Source organism: Poecilia mexicana, unplaced genomic scaffold (assembly GCF_051168715.1).
Source record: "Poecilia mexicana isolate PSO_F unplaced genomic scaffold, ASM5116871v1 scaffold_5, whole genome shotgun sequence".
In the NCBI taxonomy this organism is placed as follows: Eukaryota; Metazoa; Chordata; class Actinopteri; order Cyprinodontiformes; family Poeciliidae; genus Poecilia; species Poecilia mexicana.
This window is the reverse complement of record NW_028263374.1, coordinates 11,052,029-11,073,371: the sequence shown is the minus strand read 5'-3', so window position 1 is coordinate 11,073,371 and position 21,343 is coordinate 11,052,029. Positions and strand designations below refer to the sequence as shown.

At 37.0% G+C, this 21,343-nt stretch overlaps 1 protein-coding gene across 1 annotated transcript in view; it reads left to right on the top strand.

Moving 5' to 3' along the window:
• camk1b (calcium/calmodulin-dependent protein kinase Ib) overlaps positions 1-21,343 on the top strand; it is a 43,274-nt gene that overhangs the window by 2,491 nt on the left and 19,440 nt on the right. The window contains exon 2 of the mRNA XM_014986304.2: positions 7,246-7,359. Within this exon, the coding sequence (XP_014841790.2) occupies positions 7,274-7,359 (86 nt within the window). The 5' untranslated portion in view covers positions 7,246-7,273. The remainder of the gene's footprint in view (positions 1-7,245; positions 7,360-21,343) is intronic.

Here is a 21,343-nt window from a genome sequence, read left to right as displayed (position 1 = left end):
TCTCTTTAATAAATACGTTTTTTGTATTTTAAAGCAATTCAGGTTTATTTCTGTCAAGAACATTTGTTTGATAATCTAAAACATTTAAGTGTGATGGAAAGGCAAAAACTGTTAGAAATCTGTCAAATGGCAAAAATCTTTCACTGCAATGTATGTAAAAAAATATTGACAAACTAATTAAAGTAATAGCCCATTCATTGATCACAAAGGCTTTTATCTGTGGCCTAATTACTAGAGTTTCCTGGAAAACCCTTTACTGACTGTCGGGATCTTTTTCATTTTTGCAGAGTTTTTTTTTTTTTTTTTTTGCTAATGTAAAAAATTAAAGTAACAAGCACTGATACTAAAAAGTGGTGGACAGTGGTGGTAGTAGTTCAACATAAAATGAAGTATATATGTATGAATATTCTTGATCTATCAAGGCATACATCCCTAACCATCATCTGATTTCTGAATCAGATGATGGTTAGGGTACAGCAAAGGGAATGTGATTTTTTTATGCATTTAAAGGTTGGAAGAATTTATGTTTTCAGTTTATGAAGAGGAAAAGAAAAATTCAGAATTTCAGAATTAGATTTTTTCAAAATAAAATATGGCAATTTACATTATTGGCAAACTTACTGGTGTATCACTATTAAAAACAACACCGCATTAATGTTGGCTTATTACAAATCAACAGACAAGCATAGCACACCTCAATCTACAAATAAAATCAATATTTTGAACAGAGGCAAGTGCAAACAATGTCAAAGAAGACACACTTTTTTTCTGGCTTGATGGTGGATGGCAAAGCAGCGTTTTTGTTGCATTTCCACCACCAACTGGAATAAGGTGCTAATTAGGTTGCCAACTACTGCTTCTTGCAGGTTCTCTATGCCACTGAAAGCACCATCACCTTGTGGTCCTCTGCTTCTGGTTGGTGCATACGCAAAGGAATATCTGTCCAAATTCTCCTGTGATGCATAGCTCCACACGTGACGATAAATATTTAACAGAGCAACTGATAAATGTTGCCTGTGTTTAAATGACGAGCTATAGCAAGTAATCAATGTCATGGTAGTGTTGGTGGAGAATCCTTAGCCCAGCACTGCTTTAGCCATGTGCAGGATTTTCTTGAATTTTAATGTAGTTACGTTTGCCATCATCACCACCTGCTGGCATGTTATAGTTACTGCAAAAAATTTGGGTGAAATTTGTTTTGTTTTTCATAAGTATTAATTTAAGAAAATATCTTGAGTCATCTAGCTGTGACTTAATTTTTTTGTTACTCTTCTTGCTGTGAAAGTTTTATTTGGGAAGGATTTTAAAATAGTTTCTGCAGGCACTGATGAGAGGAGCCTTTATTGCCTGGAGAGATTTTCTCCTCTTAAACACGTGGAAACTGAATGTGATTCATTTATGCATTTCTTCAGAATTTTCTGCAGATTTTGCAAGTTATCATCCAACCATAGACCTGCTAATTTCTTTTGTTTTTTAAACAAAACTATGTAATAAATTGGCTGTTGGCTGCCTTGTTTTCATTCTCAGATATTTTAAGGATGAATGTCCACAATTGCGTCATAATAACTAAGAAAAAAATAATTGTTTATTCACCTCTCTTATGTTCAGCACTTAATTATCACTTAAGTGCTGATTTCCAGTCAGGCAGTTACTCAGAACAGATATGGCCAAATGGGAAGGGTCATCTAAATGTTTGACAGGTGCCAGAAAAAAGTCCTCAGAGTGAGAAAACACTTGTTCTACACATTTAAACATGTAGAAGATCACCCCATGTAAATGAATGAACGCTTTAGACTAAATGCTGTTTCTTTAAATGGTTGGGGATGAAACGTTTTAGTTTGGAGTGCTGGCAAAGCAAAGAGTGAAATCTAATCATTTTTAAAAAAGTATTTTCCTGCTATAGTGTATTTGGCTCTGCAGGAATCTTGTCCCTTGACATGTGTTTTTGACATGTCATGTGTTTGGCAGCAGAATTCCCTACGGTTTGGACCCTGCCAGAGACAATCTTTGCAGATATGACATAATAAAACTGCAGTTGAGTCAAAAGAGAAAAGAGAAACGCTTTTTTAAAAACGTGATTATTATTACTGCATCTGAACTCTAGAGAGAAGTAAAGCAGTTTTGGGGAAATGAGTGGATTCGTCCAGACATGTGCAGAGTTGTACATTTTAAATGTGTGTCTTTATTGGTTGTGTTGGACTGTTTTTATGTTTGATTCTTGTGTGTGTGTGTTGTGTGTGCACTTGCTTAAAATGTTTGAAAAGGTTTGTTGTGTATCTAAAAGAACTGCAGTAATCATTATACTAATAAATGTTACTCCATGTCAGTTTGTCAAAATCAATCGTCACGTGTACATGTGTGTGTTTCTTCTGTCCGCTGCATATCACAGGAATGGGAAACCAGTGAGTACAGCAACTCTCTCTGTGGGGAAAAAAAGGATGAATGCTGCATGTGACTTTCTGCTCAAGGAATGTGGTTATGATGTTGTGCATCTCCCAGCATCAGGCTTCTTCAGTCCTCTTGCTCCCTGGGGTTTGAGCGCCCTGTTTTCACCCACTGGTCAAAAACACATCATCAGTGGAACCCGAGGAGCCTCTTTTGGTCCTTCTACATGCTCATATATGCCCTGCATGTGTTTTTCCTCCACGGTCCACCAATGTCTAAGCTTTGCCCCTTTTTTTTGCCCCTATCAGTGTGAAACTTCAACCTTATTCTGCTGTTTATAGCATTTGTCTGTTTGACAAACAGACCCACTTGCTCATCTCTGACTATGTCCTGAAAACTCCAGTGGCTTGAAACCGTTTAGAGTGCCTTGCAAAAGTATTCATACCTCTTGAACCATTTCACACGTCACACTGAAAACACACCAAAAAATGATAAATGTGGCATTTGTATTCATACCCCCTTGGTTGCAATGGATTTCAGTGCAACCAATTGTCTTACAAAATATCCTCATTCGTAACTTAAGTTCACCTTTTTGGCGCTTCATTTCAGTGACTGCGCCCAATGTTTTTCATCGGAAATCTACCTCCTAAAGACCAATACACCACAGAGGTCATGGAGGATATAGTGGAAAGGTTAAAAACAGGATTAGTTTGTGAAATAATATCCCAGTCTTGGCATGTCTCAGAAAACTCAATTTGTCCTCAATCGTAACACGACAAGAAACATACCAGGACTTAGTTGTTCAACCACATTGACATGTTTGGGCAGGAACTGCATTAATCAAAGTAGTTTCTTAGAAACTCTGCAGCTCTGGAAGAGCTGCAGAGACCTCAAGCTCTGTTGAGAGGACAGCTGTTACTTGTATTCTCTGAGAAATCTGGCTTTTTTGGAACAGTGGCAAGACGAAAGGGAACTATTACATTTAAGTACACTAATGGTATGCCACTAGCCACATAGGATCTGGCCTGATGATTGCCACACTTTAAATAAAAGTAAAAAATAAAACAAAATGTAAAAATTAAGTATCTACATTTCTTGTGCTACAGAATTGTACACCACTTTGTACTTGTCTGTCACATAAAATCCTGGCAAAGCACACAGACATTTATTTGCTGTAAATTTTCAAATGTGCAGAAGTTCAAGAGAAGTGAATACTTTTGGATTGCACTGAATGTTGTCTTGTGGGGACTATAACCTGCAGCCGCATAAGCCAAAAGAATGAATGGAGTTTTAGATGCATACTTGCATTCGCTGGGCATAGCGACGTGCAGAACCTGAATGCAGATCAAAACCTAGAAAGTTGATGCATTCAGATTTTAAAATAACTTTCAGTATAATGTTTTCTCAGTGCATGAATTATCGTCTATATCTTCACATGAGCAAGGTGAGATGCTACAAACAAGGTGGATGTAAGAGGTGCTTTCATTGTTTCTCTGGCTTCAGTTTGTGCAGTTCTTTCTTTATTTTATTGACTTCTTCCTTGCTGGAATGGTTTGGATGTCTTTCTGAGATGTTGCTGATCAGATAAAGAAAATAAAGTGAAAAATGTGAAATGATTTGTGTTTTAAATCAATACACATTCTTTCCGTTGGTAAATAAAAGTGTCTTTCCTGCAGTGCATCCAAAGTGATGTCTCGGATTTAGTTTTGATCAAGTCTGGAAAAACACCTGGGTTTCTTGACAATGACATGAATATCCAAGCACATTCCTCCCGCTCCCAGTAGTTTTAGAAATCAATTAATATTGTGATCCCGTAATAATTGTGTTCATAAGGGCAGTTGTAGGACCTTGCTTAGTTTTTTATGTAAGGGAGCTGGAAAGAATTTTCTAAGGAATTCCAAATGATGTTATCATCATTCCAGAGTGCATGTCCCAAGCGCCTCTTTCTCATTCACCCAAAGCTCCAACAGCAGGCAACTCTAGATAATGGTTTCTTAGGAATGGAGTAAACTCGATAACAAAAAGTTGTTCTTACGCTTTTGCCATTCTCATTCTGGATGAGGATAAACCATCCATTATTATTCATGTCTTATAACTTTTTAATCATTTTGTTCCTCCTCCACAAAGTTCTATTCTTGGTTCTTTTTTGACAAAACTCAGATATTTCTAAATAAAGAAATAAAATGCGTGGACTTTCCCCAGATCAGTTTTCAGAGAAAACGCGTACATAAAAATCATTCACTGTAATGGATCCTCATCCCACAACAACCAGCTGGTGTCATGTTGAATGTGCACCTAGGCATAGAGTTACACCCTACTCTTTATTTTTTGTTAACTGTAGAGCTGGTGTTAGATGCAGGAAGCAGAGGTTGCAAAAGGAGATTTACTAGCAAAGCTTTTACAGACATTTAACTAGACTTCCTCTTTGTTGCTTCCCTTAAGTTCATTGCTTTGCATACCACTTTGTCAAGTCTAACTCGGTGGCATTTCATTTTTGTCCTGCCTTTGTAACTAGATTGCAGATTAATGTGAAATGACTAAGGTGTACAGCTAAAACCAGGTCTTTACATGCACTGTGTAAAAAGACAGTGCATGTCTGCGGTTTCATTAGACTTTTTTTTTTTTTTTTTTTTTTTTTTTGGAGAAAAATATGGGAATGCTTGACATTTTTGTTGGAGAACTCTTACCCCAAAACTAATGTCACAAAACAATAGTAATTTTCAGTACCCCATCAGATGGTTTTTGAAACGTATATACATAAATGCTGCACTACTTGCACTATTATAAAGTAATAAGCTAGACAGCCTTCATACGGTTTCAAACAATGCGTTACATCATTTCCTATACACAGAGTGTGAAGTTGCCAGGCAGGCAGCAGGAACAGAGGAGGAGTGAGGCGCGCTGAGATGCACGGGGGCTATTTTAGTATCTCGAGGTCTTTCGTTATAGACACTTTCCGGGCTTGTATGACGAAAACTGTGACAGCAAGTTCCCTTGCAGCACCCTGAAAGACTGGCAAGGACATCTGATTGTGAATTTCTTTGGAAGGAGGAACTGATAAGAGACTGTGACATTGAGGGGGTGTTTGTGTTGGTCATTGGCCCACAATCTAAGTGTTACACACACGATGTATAGCTTAGCAGATATTACATTAAGGGTCTTGCAAAACCAGTGATACCCTAGAGCACTTTTTCACTTTTGTTTTGTACATGCACAGCCATGATCTTTTATACATTTAATTGGCACTTATCTAATAGACCAAGAAAAAGTTGTGAATTTGTGTACAAGTAATTTACAAGCTTTACAAGTCAGCAATTTTTGAAATAAAATATTAATGGTGTATTGAGCCCCTTTCTTTGGTACACCGAAATGAAATTGAGCTAATTGCCTTCATAAGTCTTTTAATTTGTAAACAGAATTAATTGCCTGTATTTTATTTAACCTTAGTACAAGCATAGATGTTCTGTTAATGCCACAGAGGTTATAAAACAATAACCTAATCTTTGAGCAATTCACATAACACTCTTTAGGAACACAAAATGGAAAAAGTATGACATAACTGGTAACCTCTAGGCCATCCACTTAAATTGCAAGGCCAGCTGAAAATGTAGCAAATGTTTGATTTTTGGTCGCCAAACGTACTGAGTCTATCACACTATCAGGTATGAAAACACACTAAAAATGGCAGGGTCTCTTTTCAGTCTGTGTGAGTTTAAGCTATTTAGCAATCCTGCCTCCAAATGTACAAAGCTGGTAAGACTTGCAGCTGTAATTGTAACCAAACGTGGCTGTATAAAGTATTGAGCAGGGATAAACACAAATGTGTGCCACAGCTACAAAACATTTCTTTCAGGTAAAGAAAAAATTTGATCATGTTTAATTTTCCTTCCACATTACAATCATGAGCTACTTTCTGTTGAACTATGACATAAAATCTTACAAAATGTGAAAAAGGGGTGTGAATACTTTTGCAAGGACACTGTTCAGGCTGACGTGATCGTGGTTTAAATCGTGAGTTTTAAACATATAAGAGGACTTCATTCTCTTGTTAGTGTTTTTACAGTACAAGCTCTAAAACTGCTTAACCACAGTACCGCGCTTCAATTTGTACAGTGAAACTTAAGCACCAATACTGAAGTCAAACAACTATTAAACTTTAAACTGGGAGACAATGGGTGTGACTGTCCGTCTCTACAATAAAATCCTGTACTGTGTATCATAAAGTTTGGCTACAATTGTACACTTGGCTACTTTATTTTTTTTTCCTCAAATGCTTAAAAGCCAGAATAAATATTTAGATTTGTTCCGGACTCTTTCCTATCCTTTACAACATAACTTAATATGAATAGTTTCTCCAAACAGTTTGTCAATTTAAGTTTCAATTTGGCAAAAATAGTCCCTTTAATTTGTTTTGTAGATTTAGCAAGTGAGAAAGAAGCAATGTTTAAAGCATATTTCATTCACTTAAAACTTTATTAGTTTTCTACAGATCAGATTTTTTATTTATCTTCTTTCAGGCATAATAACTAGTTATATTTTTTCTTTTTGTGAAACAGTAGCATTTTCATAACAGCATAATAATCCTATTAAAATTCGCCCCACAAACATCATTCACTCTAAAGGATATGTTAATGTTAGACAGCACTTCTCAGTTAAAACCACCTTTAGAGTTTGCATACGTGTAGAAAAATAACATAATGTGAGAGAATCATAAAAAAAAAAGTTTTCAATTATAAATTAAGCAACCAAAGCAAACGGGTAACATATTTTGCTTCCAGTCACGTCCTGCAACTTTTCAAGCAGTCACTGTATTTCATATGTGATGAGGATTTCATTTTATCCTATTTTCTTCCTTACTAGTATTGTTTCTGACTGCCACCACAAGAAGATGCCGCTGGGTGAGGACGGACACGCCTGGAAAAAGAAGACCTCTGATGTCAAGGAGAAGTATGATTTCAAAGACATTCTGGGAACGTAAGTGTTTCTGCCAGCAGCAAATAAACCTGTTTTTTTTTTGTTTGTTTGCATGTTCAACATGCTTAACATGTGTTTTACCTTCTGTAAAATAGTGTTTAAATGCTTCAAGGCAAATATGCAGCTTCTTTATGTTTATTTAAGCAATGCAGGGTACTGTCGTCTTTAATATGCATCTCAATGCTGCTTGTGTGGATGTCAGCTCATGAACTGTTTGGTGTTTATTTGGGTTTAAGAGCCTGTAACCCTCTCAACCTGCGTTGGAACATAAGCATACTAGTCGTTGCTGAATCTGTAGTTCCAGATCAATTTCAACTCCATCCTCACAAACAATGCAAATAATAAAAACTGATTTTTAAAATTACTTTACCTTACTTTGTTTGGCAGGTAAACTATTATTAATTCCTTTGAATGCAATGCTTTCCAACTCGATCTGTAATTTTGACTTCAGTATGCACTGGCTGGGTTGAAATATTAAGGTTTGAAAAGGTAGGGCTTCAACACTAATAACATTTTGTCATAATGTTTGTATGTTTTTAAGGCCTCTTAATAAGAAGACAAAGTGCTGAACTGACTGGCAGTGTTTTACTTCTCACACTTGTTGCTTCACACTGCTGGTCAGCTGGCTGAAAGAGGGCTACTACATGTTTGGCTCACTTACAAGAAAGACAAATGCAGTTCTTCACTTTCAGCTGGCGGGCAATTTCCACCTTCCTTCTGAATTGTTTTGTGCGGTTCAAGAATGTCAGCAAAAGTTTTTTAGGGCTAAAGTTAGACATCATCCATAGTATTTGGCTTTTGTAATCCATGTTTCTTTTTAAAATTCATTTCATATTAATTATAAAAAGAACCACAAAGATCCATCTACTTTTACTTGAAAGCAGACTTAGTATTATCACAGGTTTTTATTCTATTTATGGGTGTACTTAATGTTATTGTTAAGGATGACAGTGGCTCAGAATGTAGGAGTTCGTCCTGTAAACGATATATTGCCATTTGTGTACTGCTGCTGGTGGTCCTGATTGTATGGCAGCCTCAGTCTGCCTCAGGGCAGCTGTGGTTACAATGTAGCTCACCACCATGTGTGCGTGAATGACGGAATGTCCTTTGGACTAAATAAGGTGCCATACCAGGCCATCTACCTTTTTTATTCTCAAAATAACAATAAAGACATGTTCTAGACAAAATTATAACTCTAATAATCAAGAAATTGCATGAATTTAGCAGAAGTAGGAATCAGTGTTGATTCCTCTGTTAACAAATAAAAAACCTGCTTTACCAAGTTTTTGTAAATACCATGACACCAGAAAACATTGCCATTTTTAGTCATGGTTTTCGTACTGTGAGAAACTCACACAGGCGTATACTTTGTTGAACAACTCTACACTGAGCGGTGCCGAGTTATTTTTACATCTGTGTCTGTTGGTTATTTCAATAACTTTATGTGACCCTAGTTTTACAATTGCTCGAAAATAGCCGTAGACTGTGTTTCCACAGATCATGTGTTATTAGTCAAGTTTTGGTCCTTTCTTTTTTGTAAACATTTCTGCCCAGTTTTGAGCAGCGTTTAAGGAACAGTAGTCATCATAAGAATACAAAGTCTCTCAAATCGTTTCTTGTTTTACACACATGAACTCATTTAAAATCAAATTTTCAGAGCAGTCATCCCAACTTGATAAAATCATAGATTGCATATTGCACATTCATCAAATTACATTGAATGTTAGGATATCTCTAGATTGTGTCACTTTGCACTATTACAGACAGAGTGACCTTTTTGGAGCACAAAGTTTTTCTGGGTAATTTACCCTGAAATTCTGTTAGTGGTCAGTAAATATCTTATGTAATACAGTAATGAAATGTTTGTTATTGAATAGCTTTCTGACTCTGTGTACCTTGGTGGGGCTTCAGATGTTGAATTTTGTTGACAGTGTGTCATGTGAAACCTTTTACTTTTACAGCCTCCTTGAAGCGACCACAAGACGTTATAACAGAGCAAACATTAGAATTTTGAAATAAACTTTTGACATTAATCTTATATAGTTAGAGGTTTTGTCGTAAATACATTTTATTCATACATTTTTGTTAGGTTTATTTAAATCTACACCTTAAAATAAAGTAGTTGAATAAATTCTACTTTTGTCAACCTACAGTAAAACATCAAGAAATCTTTTAACGAATTTGCATTTGTTTAAGTCGTTTTGCCCCTCGGCTTCTTAGATTCTAGCTTCAGTGTTTGTCACGTAGGCTCTGGACTCTTTGTAGCACTAGAATTAAACACTAAAGAAAAAACCTTTCTGCCATGTTGCACATTGTCATATTGGAGCAAAAAAGGCACACTGCAAAGAACATCCATTGACTAAGTAGGATGTACCATCAATTAGGGCTGTTGTAAAAGAATATTCAAGTAATCAAGTACTCTATCGATTATTGTTACGATTAGTCTAGTAATCGGAAAGCTCTCTCTCTCTCTCTGGAAGCTGTCATACTCCAAGCATCACGGCAGTCAATGTAGGAATGCTTATTGGTTCCCCAAAAATCAATACAAGCCCAGAAAATTGGACGTTATGCTGCTAGCACTTAGTAACATCTCATAGGTGGAAGTGAGAGCGCTGACCAACACAAATAATGACCCAGCTGAAGCATCGCGCGCTAAATAATAAAACGTAATTTAACAAAGCTTTGAGGCAGATACATTTTCCTTGAGGACTTTTAATAATCGAAGTACTTGAATCATTCGAGGAGTTGTTGCAGCCCTACTATCAATACATAGGTTCATGACTTTTACCATGAAAGGTAAAAATCATGAACCTATTACCTTTTGAATTATGTTCAAAAACATTTTCCTTTTGAACATTTAACTCTGTATCATAATTATAAATAGTAAAGTAAAACGTTTAATATATTTAAGTTCAAATTAAGCAGTTAGCTTGCAGATGTTGTAGTTTTAAAGTCTGCATCTAACAATGTCTTGCTCATTTAGCCATGTGTTGAGGTTGAATGCTTTGTGAGAATACACTGTTTTTAATGTCATATAACACACATCCTCTAACAATTAGGAAGGTATCATCCATATGTCACATATTGAATTGGTTTTGTTATTTATTAGGTCAACATGGCAAGTCTTCTTACTTGGCCTTCTGATGCCATTTTAAGAGGATTCTCTATTTACAAAAGCTTGCAGCCTAACCAGACTTGTGGCTACATAGAGCTCTGTTCATGCAACAACGCAGCATATTCCAATGTCCACTGCACAGACCGATGTCATTATGATCGCATTTTATTTTTCAAGACACAGTGAGCCCAAAAGCTTCAGGCTAAAAGGAGCCGCTAGTTCTGTTTGCTCTGTTAACCTCTGTGTTTATATTGTAATAGTAACAAGAGATGTTTCTCTAAGGTGTCACACCTTTTCAACACGCCCACATCCCTGTTTGTCCAGGATGAAGTCATGTGAGGTGCAGGTCCCTCCAAGTTAAAACAGAAGCATGTCTAGTGTTATGAAATTTTTCTGACCTACCTTAATCTGGTAGTACATGTGAAGAGGAAGGGAAATTGTGGCAAATTGTGTAATAAGCTTCTTAAGTTGTTTGCAACACGGCCACCATGGTTTGCCTTTACCTTTAAGTCTGCTTAATGTTGTCAGGTTTTATTTAGGTGATTACTTGATTTTTGAAGTCTGACACTTATCAGGTGTGGGTATAAAATTAAACTCAGTTGTTCTAATTCATGATTTAGAAAAGTGATTTTCCCCCCCCTTTCGTTAGGTTGCTTTTACTGTAGGAGTGAAATCTTAATTTTAAAATATTTATTTTGTTCTTATTAGATTTTCTCAGTTTGATATTTAAACTTGCTGGTTGATCTTGTTAGTGTGACAAAGAAAACTGAAGAAATTGGTAAAAAGACAATTACTTTTTCATAGCACTGTAGTTATCATTTCCCTAAGATTTATTCAACTATAAATTAAAATCTCAAGCCCAAGAAGAGTGTTTATTTCACTGACCATGTCTAAGATTTATTTTAAAGATATTAGGACAAAAAACTTCATTTGAGACATAAGCTGAAGAGATGTGTGGCCTGTTATAGTCACTCTTGCAGAGAAAAAACTCCAAGTTATCTATTTTCAGTATCAGTAAGTCTGAGGAAACTCAATGGCATAAGAAGCTCTCTAAAAGGGGACTGCATTTTCAGCTTTTCAGTCAGGCTGTTTTCTAGACGTTGGTTTTACTGTCTTGGTTGTTTTCTCCCCGACCTCTTTAAGTAATAAATTAGGCGTCTGTCATAGGATGTTGATTCAAACCCACCTTGCAGACATTTCATGGATTTGGCGAAGGGGCGAATTGACATTGAGTCGATCTTATCAGATACCAGGACTGCTGAAAGTAGTATTGTAAAATTGTTCTGTTTTTTGAGCTTTCATTCTCTGGCAGTCACGTGACATGGTGGATTTGGAAATGTCAGGAGCTTTCTGCTCTACAAAAAAAAAAAAAAAAATACAGATCAAAAATGGACCATAAATATCAGATCTTTGCATTTCTGCTCATAATGATTTATAAATAGAAATACACAACACCATAATAGCAGTAGCTAAAATGTAGACTGTTGAAGAAGAAATGAATGCAACCTGGCCGCTGTTGTTTATACCTGCATGATTAGGTCCCTTCCATCTGAAAACTGTGTCCCAAAAACCCGTTTTTGCAACAACTCTACAACTAAATGAAAAATCCTATCTGAGCCCAGCTTATGTGCTCATACATGAAAAGCCTTCCCATCCTTTCAACACCGTCGCTGTCATTGTTCCAGTTCCCCACCTGCCCCTGGATCGGGGCTGAGCCCGTCTGCGGAGAGATCACCCGCTCGCTGCCATCGCTCAGCTGTGTGCACCACATTCATTTGCCATTGCTGGATTGTTGTCTTGGTAACAACAGGAGACACTTTCCATAATGGACTCAAACAGTCTCTATGGAAACAAAGTTTTTGATTTGCTATTAATAATCCAACACCGGGTACATATGTGTGCATTGTGCATGAGATCCAACCCGCTTACATGAGAGAGCAACTAACAAGCGTTCAAACATTTGTTTGATTTGATGAAGTATCTCTCTCATTTCGACCATAAAGGGGTCGTTAGTGATGTCGCAAAATCGTCACACTTTTAGGATGAAGGTCCATTATTTTACCTGCCATGTTTGAACAAAATTTAATTAAATGCAAAATGAAGTGCTGTGTTCCTAACGGCACATTATGTATGCTTTGTGGCTCTAATCACAAACACTCATCTGTGCTTTAAAGAGGCCAAGAACAAAATAATGGAGTAAATCTCTTACAATATCAGATATCTGAAGTAAAGGCAAAAAGAAAAACACTAATTTTGTCACAGCTGCTTAAAACAGTCTACATGTGACATAATAAATGCAAAAAAAATAATATATGCTGGGTATGAATCTCTGTGGCATGTGTTTATTTGTACCGATAATCCCCAGCTAAAAAGGACATGTCCTGTAATCAAAACAGATGGGGATTAGCAAAACAACACTGGGCAACAGCACTTTAACTGCAATCAACTCAGATCCTCATCTGCCCCCCTTCTTTAGTTTAATTTCTGTTACTATTTTAATCACCCCCAGCCATTATCCTCGTGTCTGTTTGTCTTTTGTGTCCTGCGCAGCATAAAGCAGCATCCCTGCTGCCAGAAATCCAGACCTGCTCTAGGTAGCCTTTGTTGTCACCTGCTCGGTGTCCCAGATTCACGCCGTGTTTGCTGTAGAATAGGAATCCCGACGTATCCCGCAGCCCTTTGAGTTCAGTCTAAAATTAGGATGTTCGCTATGCAAGGATGAGGACACAGAACCTGAACCGTGCCCTTGACCAAACTGTCATCAGAGTTAGAGTCAGTAAAAATTGTTGTTGGTTGCAATATCGATGCTGGTTGGAGAATAAGAAAAAAAAAAAAAGAGACTTTGCCATTGCATCTTGTGCATATACTGAGTAAACCTTTGTAATGCTTCAATGACAGGACCTTTCAAAAGTGTTCATACTCACTGAATTACGTGCATTAAGTGACTTTATGTGATAGATTAAGACAACGTGGTGCATAAGTGAAGTGGCAGACATCATGTCTACTAGTTTTTCATCACCTTTCCACCAGTTTTGCACATCTAGAGACGGAAATGTTTACTTACTAAGATGTGTAAAATTGTGTCCCCGCACACAAAGAGCGTGTGTGAACTTCAATCTCCAAGTCCTGCCACAAATGTTATTTAGAGCTGCATGCTGACTGGACCATTCTAATCCATAAGCATGCTTTGATTTAAACCATTCTGTTGTTAGCTTCATGGTTATTGTCCATAAATAACCATAATTAACCATAATCATTATTAAACTTCCACTTATTTTTTCTCTTTAATTTATGTCTATCACACGTATCACATATGATACACATGTGGAATTGTATATGTTTCCACATTGAAATATTCAGAATCCACATGTATCTATGTGCTTTTTCATGTGACTCACATCATTTGTAGCACACAAATTATGAGAACCCAAGTGAAATTCATGGTCTCTTTTTGTAAGGAAAGTCTTTTGCAGCCTCCATCAGGGTTTGCCTAGTTTTTCAACAATGACTCCCTTCCCCGTCCCTTCCGAAGAAAAACATCCCACCAACATGATGCTGCCACTGCTATGGTTCACGGTGGGGAAAAACGGTGTTTTGGAGTGTCGGTTTTCCAATTCGCATAGTGTTTTGCATGTTGGTCAAAAAGCTCAGTTCTGGCCAGGCTTGGCTTAGATTTTATAAATACCCAACTAATAGTGCTTCTGTCAACTCCTCCTGCATCTCAAAGCTTTGTTTATTGTTTTTTTTTTTAACCTCATCCTATTTCTCCACAATTTCATTCCTGACCTGCCTGCTGTATCCACTGGTCTTCATGAAGCTGTTTTTTTCCACTAAGGTTCTCTACCAAACCTCTGAGGTCTTCACAGAGCAGCTGCACTTACTTTAACTATTTAATTACACACAGGTGGGCTATACTGCTAAATGGGCGACTTCAAAAGGCAGTTTGCTGCATTCAATCGAGGGGCACCAGTGTAAAGGATAATGAATACAAATGTACAACACACGTTTAAGATTTTTAGCAACAATGTTAAAAACCGTGACTTTTTCTTTCCACTTTATTATTAACTGTTAATTTGTGTTGATCTGAGACCTAAAATCCAAGTAAAATGAATTATTTTGTAATACAAAAATGAAAAAAGTGAAGGGACGTCTCTGCATCTGTCAGCTTAATGTGAATATTTTTTGATCTGGTTTATTTTTATTTCAAATTCTGACATCATGTAATTCTTTACACAGTTATTAATGTTGCATCGACTGCAGTAACCTTAAGCCTTATAGAAATATTCTTAGCACAGGCAGTCCCACTCTGTTACAGTGTTTGACTTCCATTTATCCCGCTGCTTTGTTGCAGTTTCTTCTCATCAGATGTTGATCTCTTTATCTCGGAGCCTGGAAATAGCTTCATTTCAAAAGCGTTCCCACACTCGGCTGCAGGCTGTGAGATTTCTCTTCTGACGACAAACTGCGCTAATGAACCATGTTGACTTTTCTGACATTTAAATAGCAGCACATGTTCTCATGCTGCGACCAGGGAAGGGAAAAATCCTTGGCATTTTCTGCCCAGAATATACGGCAAGAACACACAGGAGACAGAGGAGCAAAGAAGGGGAAGCCATGAGAGGAAGAGGAGGGTGAAAGTAGGCGAGGTGTAATCATCTAAAATCGTTAGAGCTGATGGGAGCGGCCTGCCTGACTCTGTCAAACGGTGACCCACTGGCCCCTGCCCTTCGCTGCTTTCATTGATTTGGAACGAGGAGTGCTTGTGTTTCTGTGGCTCACCACACAAAGTGTACCGTGGCTGAAATTGTTGTCCTGTTTCTTTTTATTCGGTTGTGTATTCTCTCTGGCTAAATGCTTGCATCAGATGTCTGTTTCTGTTCCCTCTGCGCTTTCCTGTCGTTGACCTTTGCCTCCGCTGCTCCCATCTCCTTCCCTTCCTCTATGAATGAACAAAGAGAACCCATTATTTTCCTTTCTTTTCTTTTTCCATGACAAGAAGGACAGCAGATCACAAATGCTTGTTTGACAGGGTGATCTTCACTCTACTGAGTGTGTTCTTTTATCATCTTTTAAATCACATATACTGGCTAATGGGACAGAAATCTAAAACGTTTGTAATTTTGATGAGCATAAACTGTTGTAAAGGGGAAGTAAATGCCACTCCTAATTCAAATCCTAGAAAGAAGGAAACTTTGTTTTATGAAATACAAGTTGTGAGCTGGTAACAAGGCGATTGTTAAAATAGAAACAATTTAATTCAATTGTTTAATCATACTCACAACTTTTCGCTGTATTTTATGTTCCTTAATTTGCCACCTTTATTAACTTCCTGCTAAGCCTTTTTTTCTGCATGCAAGTGTTTATGTGGGAAGTTACTTCATATACATTTATGGATGTTATGGACTATCGACTCTGCGGATGTCTAAGATAATAAAAATGGGACATGTTTTTGTTGGGAAGATTATATTAAATATTAAATAAACTTGGCTGCAGTTTTTTTTCTAGTACAGTATTTAGGTTTGGCTCTCAGAAAAAAAGAAAACCCTTCATAATTATTTTCAAAAACATGACATTTTGCCTTTCAAGAATACTCACATTTTTACCAAACCTGCCAAAGGAATGCGCTTTTACAGGTTGTGCAAGCATTGATCAGATAAGAACGGTCACTTTTGGAGGAGTCGCAGAGATCCACCGCTTAGGTTAACAGTTATTAGTAATTTATTTTACAAATCTGGCCTTTAGTGAAGAGCTGCATGTTTCAATGAAGCCCTCTGGAACAAGTCATGTAGGGCACACAGCAAATATGTGGAACAAGCCTCTTGTCAGATGAGACCAAGACTTGGCTTTATCTAAATCTGATTCAGAATCAGTGTTTGTGGTTCTAATGTAAGAAAGTCCAAGAGGTTTGAAGACGTTTGCATTGTGCTGGTCCCTTTTGTTTCCAGGATTTCTTCACTTTCTGGTGAACAGATTTGTCCTTGAGTCATTTCTTTCTTCCTTGAACAGGAAGAATTGTGGGATTTTTATATGAAAACTTGGCTGTAACACCGTCTCCTATGGCACATGAATAACTTTCTTTGCAGTTCTCTGCATTTCCAGGGAGTCTGAATCCAAAACTTCTTTTCATTAAATTGTGCTCCGTTCAGAAATTACTTGGAGTTGAAGATCCGTGTGTATGCAAACAGACTTTATTTTATAAGGGTTTCTATTCTTATCACTTCTTAATTATTCAGTGTTTGTATTTTGAGTTGGCATCAAACGAATTTAAATATCTGAGAGTCGTTCAGACAAAGGAGAAACAGCCACCTCTGTGGAGCAGATGAGTCTCCCAGTGTGAGAGCTGCCCTGCTTCATCTATTTTTCATCTCTCTCTCTCTCTGTCTCTCTCTCTCTCTCTCTCTCTCTCTCTCTCTCTCTCTCGCTCTCTCTGGGCTTCCTTTTTTTTCTTTCTCCATTCTAACTCTCCCTCTTACCCCATCGTTTACTGTCATGTTCGTCCAATTATATCACAGTGATGGTTCACCTCACGATTTCAGTTGTTTTCCCTTTGGTTCCTCCCATTTTTCTCTGCAAGAACTACCCTGAAGTTGCTACAATCATTTTCAGTTTGAACTAAAAAAAAATACAGGCATTCTAGTTGTTTAAGTTTTCTTTTGTCAGGATTTTTTTTTTTTTGACTAGATCAATGATGACATCTTACACTTTTTTGTCATTTGGAAGAACAGGACACTTTGTTACTGTGCCTCGCCTTGTAATTCTTTCTCAGCCTCTGATTAGAGCATAATACCCTATGAATGAGGCTTATGGCACTCTATTTTTGTTCCTGTTACTGACTTATCATACTAGCTTTATTCTGGCTTCCTGTATGGACACATCTATAAGTGGAGATGTGCATTTTAAAACAGAAGAAATGAGAAGTAAATAAGGAGGAATTGCTTTAAATAAATGTGGATTAATTTATCTACTTTATCCTCCATAATGTTGATCAGCAGAGTTTTCAACTTTCGAAAAATGGAAACTTATACCATTTTGCAACTCCAGCTCAGTCCTGGACATCCAGTCCTGCTTATTTCACCACCAGCTCTTCAGTCCTACCCTGACCTAATTCAAACAGAAGTCTGCATCTCAGCACAGCACAGCTCAGCTCAGCATGGCATAGCTTCTAGATCTTAGAATACAAACATACACAGACGCACACATAAATGTGCCCACTGCATGGCCCACTTATGCACCTCCATCTGCTCATGGCAATAGGCTGCCTCCAACAGTTTTTAGAGGACTCATTAGTTTGTCATATATCTTCCCACAGTTTTCCACAGTTGGTATATTCCAGCACTGGCAAAATCCCCCCCCACATTTCAAGCTGTCTAAACGTCAAGATCCCAGCAATAAAGAAACAACTGGTGCTTATTATCTCTAGAAATGCCTGGCAAAGCAATTCATAGGCTTTACAGTGAAATTATAATCCACTGTATGGATTGGAGTTAATGATGTTATTTTTAGTTCTGTTTGTTCAAGAAACCTAATGTAAAGCAAAATATATATATATATATATATATTACAATGATTATTTTTTATAACCTCCTGTTCTTTTAATGTTCCTGCATTGATTATAAGTTTATTAGCAAATGCTTGAAATGTTTTTGTTTGTAGGTCAGCAACTTGTCGTAACTCCTGACTTAGAATTAAAATTAAGTATTTATCCTTGTTTGCTGATAAAGGTACAGTATTGTGTTAAAATTCATTTTTTGAGCTGTGCATCATGTTATGTTATTTTATCATCAAAAACATACCTGCGGTGTTCCCTTGATTCATTCATGCATATTTGAGAAATCATTTAACCTCCCGTGGCAACCATTCAGCTGTGCAGAACGCCTGGGTTGACTGAGCACTGCCTTCGAGACGCAGCTCCTCTTGGGAGCTGCAGTTTCCAGGTTTCTGAGCTTCGGCCTCACAGAGCAGCCCTTCCCCTCGGCTCCCTCGCTCAGCTCCTTCAGACTAGCCAGCAGCAATTAGCAAACAGCTGGTGGAACTGGTCATGATTGGAGATACTTCTCAGTGTAATGCTGGTAAAAATGTTGTTAAAGGGTTAATACAGGACTGATGTTGTGATGACTTCCTGAAGGCAGAGCTTCAGAAAGAACAGGAGTTTTTAAAGCAACAGAGGCCCAATGTCAAAGCGTTAAATTACAAAGACAAATTTCTTACGTCATATTTGATACATATAACATTTTTATAACCGAAGGTAACACAGCTGCTTGATTGTGCTATAAAATGATGCTATATTCCTGAAAAACATAATACTACCCCTTTAACTTTTTAAATGCTTGGGATTTCTTGTGAGCTGCGTCTTGTGGATATGTATGTCAAAATTCAGTGTTCGATGGCCTGTGACATGCAACTATTAAAGGTATCTCCAATTTAACACACCAGTAGCAAATATTTAGCTAATTATTAGGATCCTATTGAGCTTGATTACATGTTTTGGAGGCAATTCAGCCATTTGATTTTGGCGTGTTGGACCAGAGACGTGTGTTAAAAGTTGGTGGATTGATTAGTGTTGGTAGTATTTTTTTATTTATTCATTTGTTGTTGGTCATTGTATTTTTTTTTTCTTTTGTGATTGAAAATCAGTAATCAATACTGATTGACTAAATGATGACTAGGTCAATTAATGTTTGCATTGATTATAAACTTATTTTAATCCTGAGAAATATACAGACTATTCAAACTAGCTGGTTTGCTCTAGTCAAAACAAGCCCATATTTTGTTTTAAATTACTACAGTCCTAAAGACACCAGGATAATTTGATGAATGAGGAATAAAGTTACTGTGAAGTTAAAGAGACCAGTGAAACTACCACCCAGTTCCTTCTTGTAACCAGAAAGTTGACTAATGATTCCAACTAATACCACAAACTCAACATTTAAAAGGAAATAGTGTCTATACTCCAAGACAAACTCAAATCCATGTTCAAACAACCTTATAAAAACTTTGTTACACAACCTACATTTGTTGTTTTATAAGTCTTATGATGTTATTACAGTATGCAGAGCATTTAGTTTACATTAGTTTACTTTTACTAGTAACATTCAGTTTGGACATAGTCACAAGTTTCCTCACTCTTTCAATTCTAAGGTTTTATATTTGAGGAAGACAATGTTTTAAAAGATAATCTGGTACTTATTGGTTTGTTTTATGAGGGATGTACACCTGACTTTAATTACCAAATAATACTACGGTACAAATTATCGTTATTTATAAAGGCTAAGCCAAAATAAACAGTTAGCATGAAACTAAGTAGAACCCTCACTGCCTCCACAGAAAGTAAAGAGGAAGAAGTGGCTTGATGCTAATCAAATGCAGTCCAGCGGCTGGTCATCGCCACATAGGAGTTTCTCTAGAAAAGCAGAAGTTTGTTAATCAGTTTGCAGGTCTGCAGCATACAGATGTGGACAAATGGTGTCTGTGTTCATACCTTCCAAGAACCAGTTCTGTATTCAGTTAAGCCAGGTTTCAGTTCACTGATAAGTTCACACTTATAAGTTCACGCTGTTTTAGCACCGTTGCTGACAGATTCATATACATTCTTTAAATACATGAGCTACTTGCTCACAGGATGGGAGCTGGAGTTTTTCCATAGATTTTTGCTTCAACTTCTTTCTGAAAGCAGCAAAGTGAAGCTTAAAGCGAGAGTATAAACATTGGCATAAACTACCAGGGTGGGTCCACTCACGCACACTCATTAGAAACCAAGTGGGGGCCTCTTGGGAAACTGGAGAGGTTTTTTTCCCATCAAAATGTCTAAAGTTTACTCTTATGCTATTTAGTGTTAATCTTTCATTCATCCCCAAAAAGAGTGGCTTTAATTTACATCAAAGTGAGTTTTGGTTCCTATGATGTTTCACATTTTTAAAAAAACAGCAATGTTTATTTTAAAGTTCTCAAAAATGTGAGCTCCACTCATGAGCACTTTTATGTTCTTGCAAAAGACCGGAGGTAACTCTACAGACCTAACTTAGCTCGCCAGACGGAGAAATTCATAAAAATGGACTTTTTCAATAGTAAGATTTTAGGGGAAAATAAGCAGAAGGAAGTTTCTCCTCATTTTGTTAAGTTTATTTATATAGCATATGGCAACAGGAATGAGTTGATTAAGTCTTTACCTTTGCAGCAATTCCTCGTACCAAGCATGTGAAAAAAAAGTCTTGGAGAACACAAAAATAAAATGTTTTGGAATAAACTGCATAAGACTTACAGCAGTGTCCTTTAGACGGATGAGAGCAGAGTGGAGATGTTTAGCTATCGTACATTGTGGCTAAAAATTGGCATATCAGCACAAACACTGATATGCCAACAGCTGCGAAGCAAGGTGCTAAGAGGCTGATGCAATATTTGCTTTGCAGGAATAGTACCTGGACTCCTTGCATTTTGCGACTCATTTGCACTAAAAATAATTCAGACTCAGATGTATGGCCCTTTTCCCCAACAGCTGCAGCTTGGAGGTCACGTAGTAGAACTAAAATAAATTTACTGTAAAATGAATGAGAAGTTGAAAAAAAACATAGTCTAATATTATGATTTTGCTTAATTTTTCTAGTTTTCCCTCTTTTGTACATTGAAATTATATTTTAAGTAAATGTTTAAATGTGTACCCCGCCTCATGCCCTGCCCGACCATCCAAGGAAAGCTAAGTTAGAAGATGGATGGAGGGATAAATAAAGAACAAATTAACTTTAAAAAGACAAAAATACTCTTAGAACACTGGAACATTGTGCCTGTATAAATAAAATAAAGCAGCTCTCTCTGTATGAAAAGCACTAAAAGAAGATGAGCTTTTAAAAGTGGTAGAAAGCTAAAAGTAAATCT